At 37.6% G+C, this 19,442-nt stretch overlaps 1 protein-coding gene across 2 annotated transcripts; it reads right to left on the bottom strand.

Annotated features, from left to right (window-relative positions):
- Positions 1–1,221: 1,221 nt before the first annotated feature.
- shoc2 (SHOC2 leucine rich repeat scaffold protein) lies at positions 1,222–17,695 on the bottom strand. Of its 2 annotated transcripts, none has more exons than XM_030138733.1 (9): positions 17,622–17,695; positions 12,296–13,355; positions 11,554–11,691; positions 10,726–10,856; positions 10,011–10,199; positions 9,121–9,243; positions 7,131–7,268; positions 6,905–7,022; positions 1,222–5,164 (listed from the first exon to the last, which is right to left on the bottom strand). In XM_030138733.1, the coding sequence occupies exons 2-9, from the start codon at positions 12,996–12,998 to the stop codon at positions 4,956–4,958; spliced, it is 1,749 nt and encodes a 582-aa protein (XP_029994593.1). In that variant the 5' UTR covers positions 12,999–13,355; positions 17,622–17,695; the 3' UTR covers positions 1,222–4,955. The 2 variants fall into 2 exon arrangements, with proteins under 2 accessions (XP_029994593.1, XP_029994602.1); XM_030138742.1 differs by lacking the exon at positions 17,622–17,695 and adding an exon at positions 17,142–17,534.
- Positions 17,696–19,442: the final 1,747 nt, after the last annotated feature.

The raw sequence follows: 19,442 nt of genomic DNA, 5'->3' as shown, positions 1-19,442 counted from the left end.
ATCTTGTAATATTCTATACTTTACTGTTTTCAATTATTACTCTTGTCTATGTATTTATAACTTGTCTTTTATTTTTGTGAAGCACTTTGAATTACCACATATATGATCTGGGCTGTGCAAATAAACTTGTATTGAGTTCTGTTTCTGTTGCTTGAAGTTGCCCTGCAAAAATATACACATGCTTCATGTGATAAATTAGTGAATATTTATCAGTTTATTACAGTTAAAAAGATGTATTTACATACAGAACATCACCAAACATGGTAATTTTCACCCATTTTGCAAAGTAGCACTCTGCAACTACTTGTTTTCAGGATAACTGTCTTACAATAGGGCGGCATTGATTAAGTTTGTCATTTACAACCAAGCACACAAATCTGCATTTTTTCCTCTTTATCCATTTGACCAGTAACACTTAGTAAAGGCATATATCCAAAATAAAACAACATAGGGATGCCAAGTAAAACAAACTGCTGCTGAATTCCAAATCCAAGTCCCTGCTCCAACGCACAGCTTTGTATGTACACAGGTATAAACGCCTCCGACTGGATCTTGGTCACTGTTTAGCAATAAAGACTCGCATAGAGGTAGTCATGTCTGCATCTGCTCATCCAGTCACGAGACAACTGACCCAAAAAAACTCAGCTTTCAACATCTATTAAACCCATGGACCCAGATCCCTTTGCTGGCGCTAAAAAAAAAATAAAATAAAAAATGATTATCTGTCATTGTTGATTAAATCAAACTGTCATAAAGGTTTTGCTTGGTACACATAAGGCAGTTAAGTAAATGTATGGAGATACTACAGAGGGATGTGTGACTGGCTGGGGATTCTGGTGGGTGGTACTCAGGTGGGTGTGGAGTGGGAGAGGTGGCTGCTGCACAGAAAAAGGGCTAATCCACCACAAGTGACTTGGTTTAACTGCAGAAAAGTTGACATTTATGAAGCTCTGTGATCCTACAAGATCCAAATCAACTGTTAAAAAAAAAAAGTCTTTTTCTAAAAATCAAGAATTAATTGTGTTTAGAATGAAGACTCTTGTGGTAGAAATATATGTCTGAGTTTCAGTTCATTCTTTATATCACACTACTTAAGCTGATCATGTGACACCATTTTCCCTGATCTTGTCCCAAAAATGTGACTCAATATCAAAAACAACAACAAATCAATATCATTGGGAAAAAAAAACTCTGCCTTTATAGAATAACAATACAAGTCAGTTTTGGTGGAATTCCCCTTTAATGCCAAAGACAAGTGAGACGTAAACTAACGCACATCCACTTGGTAGCATAATGGCATTGTCTTCCATTGCACTCTTTTGTCTTTTGTAAAACTCTAATCACATTACAGATTTGTAATACTGAGTCTACCGTAACGTCAGATTACTGTACATAGTAAAAGGAAAACTAGACAGAAAGAAATTAGACCCAAATTTACATTGTAACAACCAGTTGCTTGTCATCAAGTACAGTCAGTGGCCATAGACACTAGGAATAGCCAAACAAACACATAAAAAAGACCATTAAGGCTGCTTGTCAATGTAGATTAAGTAGGATAAGCATTGCCACACAATGCTTTGATACCCTTTGCAATATACAAAAAGGTAGCATTTGCTGATACACCAAATAGCCACTAAATCGAAGTCCTCTATGCAAACACCCGATTCTGACCCAGACAAATCATGTCAAATATGTTTTCCACATGCTTGTTTTCTGTACAAAATAACCAAGCAAGTAAAAGACAGTTGTATGATCCAGAGGAAAAAAAAAAAAGATTAAAAAAAAAAAAAAAAAAAAAAGAGCTAAATGACCTTGATTCTGCGATGTTCTCCATGGCCTAAAATCACACACAATAGAAAAACAAACACCAATTATACTCCAATTATTTTTGGATGCACCAGTATTAAATACATCCTGAACATTTGATCTAATATCAGGTCACAGCTCCACCTAAAGGGGTCGGTTGGTGACTTCCATCTCTTCCAACAGCCCATTAGAACTTACATTCCAGGATCTGATAAATGCTCTTCAGTCGACTGATTTTAGCCTCCCCTGACCTCTGCGCACGTCACACACTGGCATTCTCAACCTCGCAAAAATGGCACATGAAAAAAGTAAAAACAGAGACTGAATGTAAAATGGGTCACAGCACTCACGCTGCATACCTAATGCACATCTCACTTTTGAGTACTGGTTGAAGGCATTTTTCGCACAATTGTTTACAGCTAAAAGTAAATACACACAAAAAAAGAAACTTCCAAAGCTTTTATATAAAACCCAGGAATGCAATGCCTCCGGTGTGTTGTTGAGCGTGAACACAGAAAGCCCTTTTTACAATTTTTTTGTCTTTTTCCGACAGTCTTGTACTGTAACTGCGTTAAGCTCAAATATGCACCTTGTTGTGATGTCACATCGTCGTGTCCAAACGATTTGATCTGTGTGAAAAACACGGCAAAAAGGTCACTGGACTTGTTCCTCGTCAGGTTTTCAGGTGAAGTCTGTTATCTGTGTTGTTGTTGTTGTTGTTGTTGTTGTTGTTGTTGTTGTTGTGGGAGTGGATTTTGCCCTGCCTCCTGCCCTCACCAGCCCCCACCCACCCACACCCACCCCTCATCTGTCTTGTACATCATAATGTTTCAGTCCACGAAAAAAGCAGCAACAGGTTCTGCTGGTAAATTAGAAGCAGCGGTACATTGTTCCACCGACCCGGTCCCACCCCGAGGTGAGCTGTGGCGTTGTTACCAGACCACAGCCCACAGAAACACACCAGGCTGCTGCAAAAAAAGTAGACCCACACATTCCAATACAAAACAGAATAGTGATAGAGTATAGAACTGGGATGCACATTTTCAAAAAGGAAAAAAAAGTTTGGTTGGATTACCTTTCTTGGGATTTTTAATGTACAGTCACTTGAAATAATACTAAGTGAAGACATCTTTAAGAAAGAAAGAAAATAAAACACTCAACTTCAAATGATTTCAAATAAACAATGCTGATCTGAACTGCATTAAGCCATTTTGCTTGCAACAGAGAAGCAGGATATGCAAATCTTAGAACATGTCATAGCCACAAAGATCCTTTTACAGTTCAAGAGAGCAAGTTCCGTTTAAGACTGACAGGATACAACTTCCCAAAAGAAAGTTACTAGTATATTCTGAGCCTGTAAAACTCAACATTTATATTTAATTGATACAAATTTACATGATAAAAGGTCAGTTTAGCAGAGAAAATACTCATTCATTTATGAAAAAAATGCCCCCATTCAAAATAACTGATGAGAGGCTACTGTGTTTTTCTTTTTCCATAATATAGAGGATGCCAATGTTTTTAAAAAAGTGCATAAGAGCAGCAGCATCGCTGGGACAGTGTGGGACAAGAGAAGATATTTAAAGAAAATTAAATTACAAATCAAAAATTGAGGAAACATTTTCCATCATGTACGTAAGATTTTTATGAGACCCTGTTGAAAAACTAAAGAAAAATAAAGATATTAATAAAAGAACTGTTGAGAAGGAGTTACCCGCCAATGTTTTTATTATTAAACCTTTTTTTTTTCTCTTTTTTTAAAAAACAAAGCTCTGATACACTCGCCACTCGAAAACCAAGATGTCTTTTTAAAAATGCATGATATGTTGGTCAGTGATCAACTGGATGACAGCTGTGCAGCCCAACACTGAAGATATTATCAAACAAGTAAACATAACTAAAATTGCACTCAAGGCAACAACCAGGATTGGTATACATATATAAAAAACATCTCATTTATCCCATCACCTGTGTACGTTTGACTTTTTTCAATACCTTTTTGTCACATAAAAGCAATATCGACATGGGGGTCAGGGCACCACCCATTTTGGAGCAAAGTCCAACTTGCTTTTTTTTTGTTTTTTGTTTTTTGAAGCATGTACGATTGGCATTTCTCATATGTATACATTACTAGCTTAATGTTTAACAACTACTGCTGCTATTTGTCGAAAGACCTCCAATCACCCTATTTTACAACTGATATCGCTAAATGGATCAATGCAACAGCAAAAGGAACACTAAAGAAAAAAAGGAAAAATAAAAGTAAAAACAGCAGGATTTAAAAAAAAAAAAAAAAAAAAAAAAGAATTATTGAAATAATTTATATCTTTGTATTCGTATGGACAATGGTGTTTAGAAATGAACCACTGGATCACTCTAAACATAGGCACATTTTTTAAAAACACAGGAAATGTAAAAACAAAAAAGAAAAAAATACAAAACCAAAAAAGGAACTTATAAACACATCATCATTAGACCTTTGTTCTCTGCGGTCAAGATGTAGAAATACCTAAGATAATATATAACATCTTGAATGAAGTTGATGTAAAAAAAAAAAAAAAAAAAAAAAAAAAAAAAAGGGAATATCAAAAGAAAATATAACAAGATGAGTTACAATTACGGCAGCAGCAGTAAATCTGAAGTTCCAAAAACTTTTTTTGTTTGTTTTTGCATACAATTGTATCCTTGCTCACATAATAGATGCTTGTAATTACTGTAAATACATTGGCAATGAGAGCACGGTGTATATGGTTAAAAGACTTTTGCCACTTAGCTCACAGTAACTCAATATATATAACTTTATATATCTTCAGTTTTGGCAAAGATGGAAATATTTTCCTCTTGTACGATTCGGAATGCAAGATGAGCGAGGGGAGAGGGGGGTGGCTGGGGACCTAAAATAATCTCGATAAACTCTGGAGTAACAAAGAAGCCAAGTCTCCAAAGGTTTGCCTTGTATCTGCCCAAGGGTGGTGAAAGAAACGCTTTCCTCGTCTTCATCCTCCTCCTTTTGTTTGCCCCAAACACTGATTGTGGCGAGTCTTTTCTTTACAGTGTATGATACACGTTGTGGGGGCGGGCAGGTGAGAGGGTGTACAGGAAGTGAAGGGTTTGGAGTTAAGTGGGAGAGGGTTTGAGCTGCTTTCGGCTCAGACCATGGCACGGTACGGTCCCTGCATCTTGAGGAACTGGATGATGAAGGAGGGGCCTCCTGCAACGATCTGAGGCGGTAGGTGGCTGAGAGGACAGTTCTCTATGCTCATGATGGTCAGCTTGCTGCAGAGAGCCAGCTCGAAGGGGAGGCTGTGCAGGTTGGGGTTGTCGTTGAGGTACAGTTCCTCCAAGTTCTCCAGTGTACCTGAGGATGCACGTCACTTTGTGTTAGTTCAGGTACATATACAGTACATTATTCAATCCATGGAACTGGATCTGAAATAACTAACCATCATTTGTCTAATTCTTCCCTAATTTGAGTTTTCATGACAGAGTTCTAGTTTAATTTAGAGCTGTAAAGATTATTCAGTTAATCCATTAGTTGGTAAGTATTACTCAAGTATTTTTTTAAAAGAAAAAAAGTAAAGTTTTAATATTTCCAGATTCTGTTACTTGTCTATGACAGTATACCAAATATCTTGCGGACCAAACAACATTGGTAATCTCGGGCTTTGAGAAACAATTATTGACATTTTTTACCATTTCATAGACATAACAAGTAGCCACTTAATTGTGAATATAATGTAAAAATTAACTATTAATGAAAACACATGTTGGTTGTGGTGCTAGTTTCTCATTAAGTTTTTGTTAATGTATTCATTTTATTGTTCTCTGAACCTCTTATGAATTAGGCCCCATTGAATCTGGATTTGGAATGATAATGAATGAAATAAATGATGCATTTACATGAACTTCGGTTTCTCAGATACGATTGTGGTTGGTTTTTCACAAATTTTAGTGTTTCTTCATGTAAAACTTATTTCAGAGCTGGAATGCTCCGAAATAAACCAGAAAACTGTTGTGCATTTACATTTAAATATAGTTGTATACGATGGCAGCAACAAAAACATATCACTTCTTGAAGTATAACTAAACTAAATATCACTTTCATTAATGACCGAATTCAGTTTAGTGGGGGGGGACGCACTAAAATGTCAACCTATTCAATTCTGTGGTTAATGAAGACCTTTTTCCCCACCATGTATAGTGGAGAAAACATAGTACCATCACTAAATGGTCAAAGATCCCCCGCCCCCCCCCCCCCCCCCAAAAAAAATAAAATAAAATAAACAAAAAAATAATACAGACGAGTGGCTTCAACAGTCCCACTGAAATCAACTTAAAATTAGGTGAACAATTAGAGCAATGTCAAAAACTGACAACACACTGACACACAGCGAGAAGTAATCAATAACCAGTGTTGATTGATCATTTATCCTGTGTTGAATGTTAAGGCCATATCCCAGACATCATGAAACCCAGGATGTGTCTCATAAATGAGAAACTAGTGATTATGTAAATACAAGTCATGTCACACTCTATCCAAACACAATTTACTGAATAACTAATAAATCTGTTATTTGCTGAAGATAACCAGTTTATTATTAACTTTAAAATCTGTGCTACATGGTTTTATATGCAGATATAATGAAACCACTGAAGAGTAATTTGACCATTTTCTTTGACTTAAGAAAATGTTGACAATTGTCGTACTTGAGTTTTTGTGAATTTCTTCCTTAGGGCAGATGTAATAGCTGCTTATGTCAACCTAAATACCTCAAAGCTACAAGTATAATTCAGCTCTGGACCCAGTCTGAGTCCTCTAAAAATACACCACCTTTAGCTCCTTCCTGCATCCACTTTAATCTCTGGCTTAACTCTTAGCCTTAGCAGTAACCAGCGCATTCAGTTGGACCAATCACTTGGAGGTTGGCGGAGAGGTGGGACATATTCTGTTAAGCTCTTAAATCCTAATGGTTAAGTTTAGCTTTCATCAGGAAACACTGTTACAGCCTCAAAGAAGAACGTCCCAGCATTCACAAACTTCTGCCCAAAGCACTAATAAAAACAAACAAAAAATGTGAAGTAAGACAGAAGTACTTACCAATCTCCTCAGGAAGATGTTGCAGCAGGTTCTCTCCCAAACCCAAATGAGTCAGGTTAGTGAGGTGGCCGATACCCCGCGGTAACGTGGTCAGCTGATTATTCGTCAACACCAATTTCTAAACAAATGGGTGAAAACAGAGTAGACAATCAAAAACCGTCAGATGCCGTAATGGCTGAAAGAAAGTCACACATTAATATATAAACAGATCATCTGGAAAACTTACATGTAAATCTTTAAGGTAAGCAATTTCATTAGGCAGAGATTCCAACTTGTTTTCCTCCAAATCGAGCTCCCGCAACTTCCTCAAATTTCCAATACCATGTGGTAGCTTCTTGAGAAGATTATTGGACAATATTAACACCTGTGAAGGTAACAAAAGTGTTTTTATTGAAAGGACATTTGACTGGGCCTTAGCAGTTGTAAAATAACTGGATGATCAGCACTTATTTACAAAATACTCAACATAATTCACTGATTTCTACTAGATGATAACGGTATGAATGAAAAATCTGATTTCAATGATGTAAAATTAACAACTGGCTCCATTACTTCACTGGTTATTAACAACAGATTTACACATAAAAGTGTTCATAATAAGTCTTCATTATGTCTGCAACAGTTTCTCTCTTAATTCTTGCATACGTGTATAGCTGTATGTATATGTATGAGGGCTGCGTGATTAACGGGTTTTAAATCAAAATCGAATTTTTTAAATTAGGATTATTTTTAAAAAAAGGTAATCGTCAAATCGATTTCATCTGTCTTGTGTCTCCGGGCTGTGCGCCTCTGGGCTACCGTAGGCTCCTCCTCTTATTTGTGAGAGCGATCTTTCACAGAATTCCGTGTAATGACCATGGACCTTAAATTTGTGATGGCATCATGGAATCACTACAAATTCCATGATGGGCCCACAGAGGTGATACCAGTGTAAGCCGTGGTCCACACACAGATCCAATCCAAATCTAACTGCATGGGGATCACTCATCTTACATGGTCCATGCACACATGCACAACTGATGCCTGTCACTGACTTACATTGGTATCACTTCTGTGGGCCCATCACAGAATTTTTGGCAATTCCTTGATACTATCACAGATTTGAGGTAGGGAGTAGTGCATTGTATTGCAGGCTGCACAAGAAAATGACATGCTGACATCTGTTGTCTTTTGTAGTTTTACCCAAAAGTTGGAATTGTAAATCAAGTTTTTAGAGGAAAAACATGTGGATTTTATTTTAGGCCAAAATCGTGCAGCTCTAGTGTGTCTATTTAGTAGTATTTGTAATGCTTAGGGGCAGTGTGTCAGTTACAGTAATTGTACAGCGTGTTTATGTCTAAAGCCCTTTTCAGACCTGGCATTGAGTTTAGTGGAGCTGTTAGTGGTGGGTTTCTGTCAGTCACATACAGGCCACTTTCATGTCAATGTTCCTCTTAAACTGGATTTGACAGCGTGTTAAAATACTTCAAATCCAGCACTTCTGTCATCATGCCAGTATCAATAAAAGTTCTTATCATAAACATACACACATAACTTCACACAAGTAACTCACAAAAGCTGACAGTTTTACTTACATCACTTTAAGATTTGTACTTGCATGATGACAAGTAACATTAAGCATTAGCGTCAGCTTAATATAGAGGTTGTGAAATCATCAATAGGTGATCAAATGAAACATACTGTTGCAGTGAATATGGATTTCTTAGCGTGTTTGGAAACCTTTGCTATGAAGTCAACAGAAAACAGAACATGGGGCTACTCACTTTTAGATTTTGATTTCTATTTGCTGACTTACTCAGTGTAAACCTTTTTTTCCACTTGCGTAAGATGGTGTGAATAAAAATGTAAAGAGCAGGTCACTTTACTGCAGAGGAAAATTATTTTATCAATTGATCTGATAGAGGAAGCTATTAGCGTCTGTGTTTGTTGATTCTAATGATTAAATGTGTTTTACAAAGCTCAGAGCAAAACATGACATACATATCAGCATATTTTATGCTGCAGTTGGATCTTTTCCATTTATCTGACCGACTACATATAGACATATATATCCTTATACTGTGTCAACAGTAATGCAGACATTTTAGTAGACCCCATTTAATAAGACTGCCATTACAACTTTCACAAAGAAGTGACCGGGGTGCTTCAGACAGGCAGACGACATGATTCAGTTTGATAAAAGGAAAAGACAGTGTCTGAAAAGGCTCAAGACTTACCTCGAGAGAAACTAGTCCACAGACGTCTTCTGGGATCTTAGTCAGCTGATTGGTGGCCAGGTTGAGCTCAACCATGCTAGTCCATGTGCCAAAGTCCAATGGCAGAGATGTTAACTGGTTGTCCTGAGGCACACAATACCAGCCGTTCATTAGCAAACTAACTGACAATTAAGGAGGACAATGCAATGAGAGTTTTTAAATACCTCCCAGTATATGTATAACCCATAGAAAACCAACAGCAACAATTCTGTTCAGTCTTGCACAGCTGGAACAAATATAAGCTTTGGAAAAAACATCTCAAGTGTGTTTCTATAGCATATATGATTATCACATCTTTTACAGCTTCAAGTTAGTCAAGTCCAAACCCACAATCTCAACTGTATTTATAAAGCACTTTAAAAATAACCACTGCTGAAACAAAGTTATGTACATCAATCGTTAAAACACAACTACAAAACAAACAATATAAAACAGTAAAAAAACCCAAAAAACAATACAACAATAAAAGCTCTAAAATAAGAGCCGAGTCTCATGCTGGGTCAAAAACCAAGGAATTATAAGTTTTCAAGACGGGTTTTAGAAACAGAAAGTGACAATGCTGTAAATGACATAATTTGTACAATATAACAGCTTAATGAATCAGAGCACTACTACCATTATGTTGGTGGATACAGCTTGGCGTTTTCTACTTTGGTCCTTTTCACAGCAGCAGAGTCCAAGGACTTTAGATAACCATTAACCATCCAAAGAGTATAGTTTGTATAAATGCTTGTTTTTTGTGGCTTATACACACACACGCGCGTTATTAGAGAAACATACATACAGACATATCTTCCTTTATTAGATTTATTCTTAATGCTGTGAATGGACACAACAGTACATAAACATACCTTCATGTTAAGCTTGCTCAATACTTTGGCCCTGGAGAAGATACCAAACGGAATCTTGTTGATACGGTTGTGCTCCATGTTGAGGGAGTAGATGGTGGAGAACTGGGATGGCCCACCCACAGGGTACGACTGGAAGCAATTTCTTGCCAGTGTCAGACTGGTTAGGTTCACCAAACTTGACAGGAGGCCCTAACCAAGCACAAAAGCAGACATGACAGAAACAACATAATCAGTACTTCATCATTATAGACTTCTGTTGACTGCACTAGTAGACCAAGGACACAAATAAATATTCAAATGAAGCCTGCGGAGGTTAACACACAGCACCAAATGCATAAACAGCTCAAGGAATGTGATGAAGGTAAGGAGGATTGTTGAGAGCAGAGATTCTTCACCTCCATAGTCATCAGGCTGTATGATAGCTTACTCAATGGAAGAACATTTCAGTCTGTAAATCATTCAAGTCAAGTCATTTTATGATTTTTTTTTTTTACTGCATTAGTACTACTACAACTTTATTGTTATTTACTATGAAAACTATTTCCTGTATACAATAAACTATTTTAAAGAAAAAGACACAATCTTAAAAACACATATTGCATACATATTAGAGTGTGGGTAGAGAAATTCCAGGATGACTTCAGCACTTTGTTCCACCATATTTAACAGGCAACATTCATATTTGAGATTAAATGCTACCTTAATCAGTACTTACCTCTGGCAACACTGAAATGTTGTTGTTTTCAAGGTTTAGCTCTTCCAGTTCTCGACATTTGGCTAATGATCTGGGGATGGCCGACAATCTATTGTATCTCAGACCTAAACGATTTAGGCTTGCAAGATTGCCTGCAACAGCAAATAAAAACCATTCATACATTTTGTTTGGGATTTGAACCAGATAAAACCATTATAATATATATTAATCATTACAATCACATTCAGGGTTCCCACTCTTTCCCTGAAATCATTTTCCAGGACATTTTCAGCTGCTACAGAGACAAGTTATCACATCATACACTGAAACATTCTCCGTCATTCTTTGGAAGTGTTCTTTTCTACAGTTGTAACTTGCATTTACCCAGATTGTTTCTATGATTATTACTCAGAAATTTGATGTGCAGTCATGAAAAATAATTATGACAAATGTATCATAGAATAATGCAAACACACCCACAGATTACAGTGTAGCACTTCATTAGCATGACAAACTGGAGTTACAATGTTCAATTGGGCAATTCCCAACTCAACTTTCTTTTCTGTCTTACTTTCTCTCCTGCACTTCCTCTAAAAATATTTGGATATTTTCAATAAATCCCTAAAAAACCATTTCCTTTGTTTCATCTCAGTTTAGGCACAGGAGGTCACAAGGCAGGGGGAGGATAAATAATTTTCCAGGATAACTTAACCATTTCCAGGACATCTGACCTCATTTTCCATATGTTTTCCATGACTGGAAAATTGATCAATCATTTTCCAGGATGCGTGGGAACCCTGACATTGTTTGTTGGTCTTTATGCTATGACAAGAAGAATACTGAAATTACCTATAGTCTCTGGGAGATCCAAGAGCTCATTGTGCTGCAAGTCGAGGTTGGTGATTTGTGTGCAATTCCCAATCTCCTTCGGTAGGTGCTCCAGCTGATTATGGGCAACATCCAGAGTAATGAGGCTGCATAACTCCCCTGCACAAACATACATGAACAAATTCTGATTTTATTGCAATCTAGGTAAAAGCATTTTTACTAACCAACCCTATTCCCAACTGAAGTCATCATCATATTTCTCTCAAAAGTTTTTAAGAGACAGAACATTGATATGCAAGTAAAAATTGCAGGTTTTTTTGAGGAGTTGGATAAGCGCGAGACAACTTAACACATTTACTAGCCAGAACTCTAAAACACAGTGCAAACAGACATTACAAAGAATGCTATGAGCAGCCGGGCATCTCACAACATTCATTCACACACACACACACACACACACACACACACACACACACACACACTGACACTCTGAAAACCAGGATATACAGTACTGCCAGAGCTGAAGTACAGAGTGTACACAATGACCACTAGTGTTATGGTGAAAATACACGAAAGAGATTGAAGTTTGTAAAAAAATAAATAAATAAATAAAATTACAATGAGCACCTGCAAAAATACTTACTCTCCTTAACACATTGGAAGCTAACTATATCCATCATTTCTTATCTCTCCTTCACTTAATGCTTTTTCTTGCTCTGCCTAAATTGGGAGAATTGTTCTGCTTTTGTGTTATTTTACTCACCTATCTCTGCAGGTAGCTGTTTAATCTTGTTCTCACGGATGCTGAGCATAGTGAGTTTGGATAGATTTCGAATGTCCTTTTCTACCGTCGTGATGCGGTTAAAGCGCAAGTACAGTGTAGTCAGAGACGTCAGCCGGTAGACGACAGCCGGTATCTCCCTCAGCTTGTTGTGCCGAAGGTCGAGCATTCGAAGCTTCTTAAGGGAGTCCAGAGAGTCAGGCAAGCTGGTCAGAGAGTTCTCACTCAGGGCCAAAGTAACCAGGCCTGATAGACAACCCACCTCAGCTGGCAGGCTCTGCAGCTTGTTGCTGTATAAGTAGAGTTCAGCCAGCTGCGTCAACTCTTTAATAGAGGTGGGCAGCATATGAATGGACCGTTTTGATAGGTCCAGTCTCATTGAGTTCTCCTCCCGGCATTTGTTAAGCTCTTTGATCACCTCAGCATTGCTGGACTTCTTGCGCGTCCCTGGTGCCGGGTTTGGCCGCTTAATCGTATTGTCAACAGAGAAGGCAACACCCGGTGGTGCGCTGCTGGTGTCCTTCTTTCCTTCTTTGGCATCTTTCCCTTTGGTCTTCGTTTCTTTGCCACCATCCTTGGCTAAGCTGGCCAGAGCTTTAGCTTCCTTTTCCCTTTCTTTCCCTGCTGGACCACCTTTTGGGTCCTTTTCTTTTGATTCTTTTTCTTTGCCTAAAGTACTACTCATGTCGACGTTATCGGGCCTCCTGCAGAGTTGCTCATGGGAGTTTCTCTTGTCAGGTTACTTATATGGAAAAAAAGGAACACAAACAGTCAAGTAAGCTTTTAAAGAAAACATCCCTGTAAAGGCCCACACATTTGCGATTATCCTTAAAGTAAAGGCTTTTTGATCCAAAGGTTTTTTGGATACTTCTGATACTTTGTTAAAATGCCATGGAAGAAAAAATCCTTTGAAGTAGCTGGATTGTGGCATCCATGGGCCACATGCTTAAGCGTTCGAACAGCACACAATTAAGGATCTTCGAGTAGAAATTCTTTCAGGCTGCAAAGGTCATCAAGTTGTTGTTAATCCTGTGTCGATTTGCTGTTGGAGAAAAAAAAAAGAGAATTAGTTTAAATGTATAATCTGATGAATACACTTATTATTTTAAAACACTGCGGATGAATGGATATTCCTAGCAGTCTTCCTATCCTTTAGCCAAGACAAATTTTACATCCAGCATAATTTTAGCTTAAACTGCTAATACAGTATTTACTACAACTGTCAATCAAATGGATAATTATTGCTTAAAGATTGCTCAAAATGCATGTATATTAGACTAACATCATGCCTGTTTTTTTTTTTTTTTTTAATTTTGGTGAAAATACAGAAATTAAGTGCAGATAAACTTGAAATCAAAACAGGCATGTCATTCATGGTTGCCTCTCAACTTGGGGCCACACCATTGTGTCATTTTAAACTTGCACTTGTGATCAAATAAAACATAAATAAGTGGGAAAAAATAAAATAAGGACTAATTTATGTGAACTGTATCCATTGAACTGATGACCCACCACTGTCATCAGCGGGGAGGCCACAAGTTGGTCAAAATGTAACTCAATCAAACCAGTTTTGATCCTTAGTTTGTTCACTCAGCATAGGCAGAACTTCCCCACTGTGCTCTGTTAAAACGCTGGTACTACTCAATACTGACTGAAGACAATCAAACAGAAAGCATTTACAAATTAATACACTGACAGTATATGGGGCTGCAACATGGCCAGTTTCTTTGTTTTCTCACATATTTCAGCAAACACCTCTAAAGAGCCACTGTTAACGCCACGTGTGGAGGTGTGGTCCAACTTTCCTGACACAACACAGCAACATTGACACTCTCTTCACAGATATTATATATCAATTTATATCTACTTTAAAAAAATAAACATAAAACATGAACCAGACACAAGAAAACAGCAGATTAGGCTGTATTTGATGATTCAAAACTCATTTCAAGGTGGACTGATGTGCGATCTAACACATATTAACCCTCACAATATTCTTCCTCAAATACTGAAATGGAAAATAAACACACAAGATGACAACTGCAGGTTTGGAGGGTTGAATGTGTGATGAGATAGTCTACATTGTACTGGGTGTGTGCAACATCAGGCCAAGAGACAAGCAGATCTGTTGAATGTACTAAGCATAACCTCACAGACTTACTTGTGCTAAACAAACATGGTTCAGCAAGTGTTGACATTACTGTAAGTCGACAGCCCCACCTTAACATTCATTTGACTATTTAGCTGTCCCCTTGAAAGACCTACCTATGGCAAAAAAAGAGAGGCAGCTTTGGCTCAGGATCAGAGCTAAGTGAAAAGGTTAGGACTGCTGAGAATAATCTTTAGAAGTGGCCTTCAAAGCATGAAGTTCCCATAACAACAGGTCATATGACCTTTCAGGTAAAAGACATGTTGGGTCAATAGCAGCACCTCTTACATGTTAGAAAGCTTGACAGAGTATTTAGTAAATAAAAAAAGCTACAAAAGGATTCCTGTTTCTGCTCATTGCAAATAGAAAGATGAAGCCGTAAATGCTTGCTTTAATAGGTACAAGTGTGCACACAATATTTATTAACATAAAATGAGAATAACCAGGCGAGCCCAAGTGCAGGAGCCACCTAAACCAAACTGTGAAAGCTGCTTCCTTTTACGGTTGCACTCTGTGTCCCTGCCCTGGTACATCATTCTGTTTATAGCAAACTTCACATGAAATGTTACCTGTATAGATTTTTGTTAGTATCTAAGGCTAAAGGTCTTTTGACATATCTTAAACTTAATAAACACAAAAAGAGATTGCACGAAAAAATGACTACCAAAATCAAATGAAGAATATAAAAAATGTCTACTTCTTATTGCCATATGGATGCTGACAATAATAGGAATCTTAGAAACTCCTACAAGAAGTCTTGCATGCTTAGAGGAAATGAAAATAAAAGATTAATCAAACTAAAATAGATGTAACCTTAATTGCATCTCAAATATAGATACAAAAGTTTCTAAAAACAACACAAACTTTAACATTCAGATGACCAAAAATCTTTGACATGAGGAGGACAAGAAGGAGAACAAGAAAGATTAACAGCTGTGTTTGGAAACCACAGAAACCACATGTCTGTAATGTTTCTTTTCATATCATTAGCAGAGTTAAGATCTACTTACAATACACTCAAGATGGTACCCAAACCATATGTTGCAGTGCAATGCTGTTCTGTATTCTAGCTTGAGTATTGAGCTTCAGACAAGATCATCCATGTAAAACAATAAATTCTCAATATGTCTAAATTTGGAGAATCCTGACACTTACTGCACATACATGAAATGCATTAATTCCAAAGTTCACCTGTATTGTACCTGCTATACAGGTTCAGCAGAATTACATAATGTGGATGAGAGTAAGGACTCTGTAACCTCATGATCTAAACAAAATCAAGGGATTAACACAAATATAAACAAAGCTCTGCCTGTAAACAAAATTGTGCCATGACTCTATGGCAAAATTATGATGTGTATTAATCAATGCTCTATGGCTGTGGGTACATAGTGTCTATTAGATGTTTTCACACCAGCTCTTTAAATGTCTACAGTAGAGGGATTGTGTGACATATCAGCAAGCAAAGGATCCAACTGTGAAAAACCTTGTGAGTGTTTGTGGATCCCAATATGAGAGGAAATGTGACTTTCAACTTGTATAGAGCTTGAAGGAAACAACACAAACAAAGCAACACCATGGAGTGCTTCTGCACACTTAAATTTCATACCACTTACAACCCACATGGAGTCTAATGAAGTTTCCATTAAGATTATCTCGGGTTCATCTGATAATGTTAGTGCATTTAGACCTAAGCTGGACTGTTTGGCGTTTTCCTGCTTTTGTTTGTGAGTTACAATGCCTTTCAGATAAAATGAGAAATGCATTAGTGTTAGCTAATCAGAGAATACAATAAAAAGTGTGTGGGGAGAAAATATGACAGGGTGAAGAGGTGATATGGCCAAATGTACTACATACTTAAATCCAGGAAAAAAAAAAAAAAAAAGAAGTGTTGTTTTGTCGCATTATAGGTCACTAAGATCAAGACACAAAAAACACCATTCAGGGCAGGAACTGACATGATCATTTAAACAGTTTTCTGTTTAGTAATTGAGACAAAGCGCAAAACAGAGATGAGGTGGCACCTATCTACTACTGCTACAACTCAACAGGACGCAGCTAGCTTGGTGGCTACGTGTGCCAATGACAAATCCTTGGAAACAGATTACTGACGAAACGGTACCAGGTCAAGAAAGTCCATGCTCCTTCAAAGATTACTTTGCGTTACATAACATGACCACCTAACCAACAGCCTGACAAAAGTATAGGAAACCAGAGGAAAAACTAACACCTTAATGTGGAGAGTATAAAGCTAGCATTACACGTAACGTTGTGACTGCTAACCTATCATCCACTAGCAAACTCACATAGAATACAGACGTTTAATTGCAACTAAACCAGCCTTGAGTCAGTCACAAAAACACATGTATTTCAACAAGCAGTGTCCAGTTTTCAGAATGAGAAAAGCACTCTGACCAAGTCTGCTCTCACGACTGACAACAAGGCAGGAAATACTGGCTAAGGCTAGACGTCAACAGCAAAGCAAACGTCAGTTATACCACACTGCTAAGTTGCTAACGTCAGCTAGCGAGCAAATAGCTCAGCAGCTAGCTAACAGTATGTCAGCAAACGATCCTCCGAGTCAAACTTGAGGCACCACGGTCAAGGAGAAAAATAAAACAAATCCTCTTATGCCTGTTTACTGAGAAAAGACTCACGGCGTTTTCCCTGACATATTACCTCACACCCAGGCGCTAGCTCCATCTAAACCAGGGCTAACTGTGCATGTAGGCCCGAGCGGCGGAGCGGCTGTCGGAGGCGGACTTCCAACCGAACCGTCCTCCGTGAGTTCGACCGACAGAGGAAATCTGTGTTGCAGCCAGCTGAGCGCAAACAGGCGGCAGACACCTACGGAGAACAGCCGGAGACACTTGATCCCCGAGCCGGGGGATCACTGAATGGACACAAGATGTAACGGGGTACCTAAGCGCTGCTCCCGTATTGAATATTAGTCGAGGAAAAAAAGAAAACACTCTGAAAAACAGCGGCCATTCCGAAGCTGAACAAAAGAGTGCGTTCGTACTCGCCACCGCAACATGACACTTTGGGGTTGAACGTATCGTAACGAGAGGCTGACGGCCGCTTTATATCTGGGGTGATGTGGAATCGTGCCGCGGTGGTAAAACACCCACTGTTATTGTGATAATATAACTGTTTTACCTTCAGAGGTGTGACTCCGCCATCCTTGCTGCTTCCTCCTCTTTTCCTACACTGCTGTTTCTGCTCCCCCTCCCTCCCCGACTCCAAACTGCGTCATCCGCACGTCTAACCAATGTTATCACGAGACTTTGAAATACAGGCAAATATTCTTGTAAAATATTTCAACTTCAGCAGATCCACCAGGAATACAGCATATGTGTATTATTATTGTTTTCTGTCAGTTTTTTCACAATAACAATACTGCTACGATTGACTGAGGGATGAATCTTGTCAAAACAAAAGCCTTTGCGTTAGAAGTCCAACTTAAATATGGTCATCAGACAACAAAAACAAATCAGGATTCTCCTACCTACCTATGATTTTTGGTCTACTTTTGAAAACAATTTTCACAGCTATATATGAAAAAGCTGTCCATTGCTATGGAAATTCATTGTGAAAAAAAATAAATAAATAAAATAAAATAAAATAAAATAAAAAGACTGTATCGTGCTATTTTCACTACAGACATTTTTTCATGCAAAAAAGGAAGACTGAAATCTACCTTCAATAATACCAAGATCACACAGAAAAGCATACATGTTACTCTTCAAGAAGGCTTTCATATTTACCTGCCTCAACTACCATTCAGAACTATTAGGCGTACTAATAAAACAATAGTAAATAGTATTAAATTATACATACATACATATATATATATATATATATATATATATATATATATATATATATATATATATATATATATATATATATATATGAGTATGAGTTTACCATTGTATGTAGGTTAAATGAGTAGATCTTTATAATCAGGATGCTGTATTGACTTTTTATGTCCTTTTGCAATATGACAACACTAAGACAAATTACTAACATGTCAGTGTTACAGCTGGAAGCCTGAAGCTACAGCTCATTTTAACCACCCCACTAGGTTTGTTTTTTTTTTATTTACAATAATGTATCAGATTTTATAGCATGGTGCCAGATGTTGAAAGTAAATGTTTAATCTATTACTCAGCAAGTGGGAAATACAGGCAGTGAAGTGAGTGTGCTATTTATCTCTGGAATTTAGTACAAAAGCATACTTAATGTGTAATGCTATATAAAAGCAAATTAGGAAAAAAGGAATGAAAATAATTTATTCTTGAATGAATATTTAGATTTTTGCTTTTATATCAGTAACTGGCAGAACAAAATAAAAGACAGACAAGGACAGGACAATATAGACACAAGCCAAGCATTTAATTTTACTGTTAACATTTTTACCCTTTAAACCCTAAGACTAAAGTGGTCCCCCTGGACTTTTTTTTTCTCATTTTGACAAACTAAGAGGTTAGAAAATATACTGTGAGTGAGTCCGTTTGCCCATTTTTCCAGAGCACTAGACCAGATCTTTCAAAATCTAGCAGTCATTTACTATTTACTGCATGTTATAATACTACTAAAATGGCTTATCCTCCAGCTTCTAGTGCAGGCGTGAGTGAAATTATCGTAATGACCCAATAAAAGCTATAAAGTGTGACATCTCAGGTTTCAGAAACTGTTGGAATATTTCCAATTGTACAAACAAAGTGTTACAGCCATCCAAACTGCAAATGCACAGGGTGTGTCAGGGATGGCACGTCAGGTTTTAAAGAGTTACGGAACACTGCAAAAGTAGCACCAAACTCTCCAAATGACCAAACCATGGGAATACATCACCACTCATGATTTGTACCGTTGTTGTTCCCATAGCCGCCTGTAGATGTCAGTAAATCACCGCGCCATGTTCTAAAGCGAAGAAGATGATCACGTGATTCTCCCGGAAGCGTTTGCTTGATAATC

The sequence above is a fragment of the Sphaeramia orbicularis genome, chromosome 1, assembly GCF_902148855.1.
Source record: "Sphaeramia orbicularis chromosome 1, fSphaOr1.1, whole genome shotgun sequence".
Classification (NCBI taxonomy): Eukaryota; Metazoa; Chordata; class Actinopteri; order Kurtiformes; family Apogonidae; genus Sphaeramia; species Sphaeramia orbicularis.
This window is presented reverse-complemented; position numbering and strand designations above follow the sequence as displayed.

What these genes read in the sequence shown, in the direction of transcription:
- shoc2 (XM_030138733.1), bottom strand. Translation starts at nt 12,998, where the DNA reads ATGAGTAGTACTTTAGGCAAAGAAAAAGAATCAAAAGAAAAGGACCCA. An exon ending in ACAGCTACCTGCAGAGATAG is followed by an intron (nt 11,692 to 12,295) that starts GTGAGTAAAATA and finishes ATGTTTGTGCAG; the next exon opens with GGGAGTTATGCAGCCTCATT. An exon ending in ACATTTCAGTGTTGCCAGAG is followed by an intron (nt 10,200 to 10,725) that starts GTAAGTACTGAT and finishes GTGCTTGGTTAG; the next exon opens with GGCCTCCTGTCAAGTTTGGT.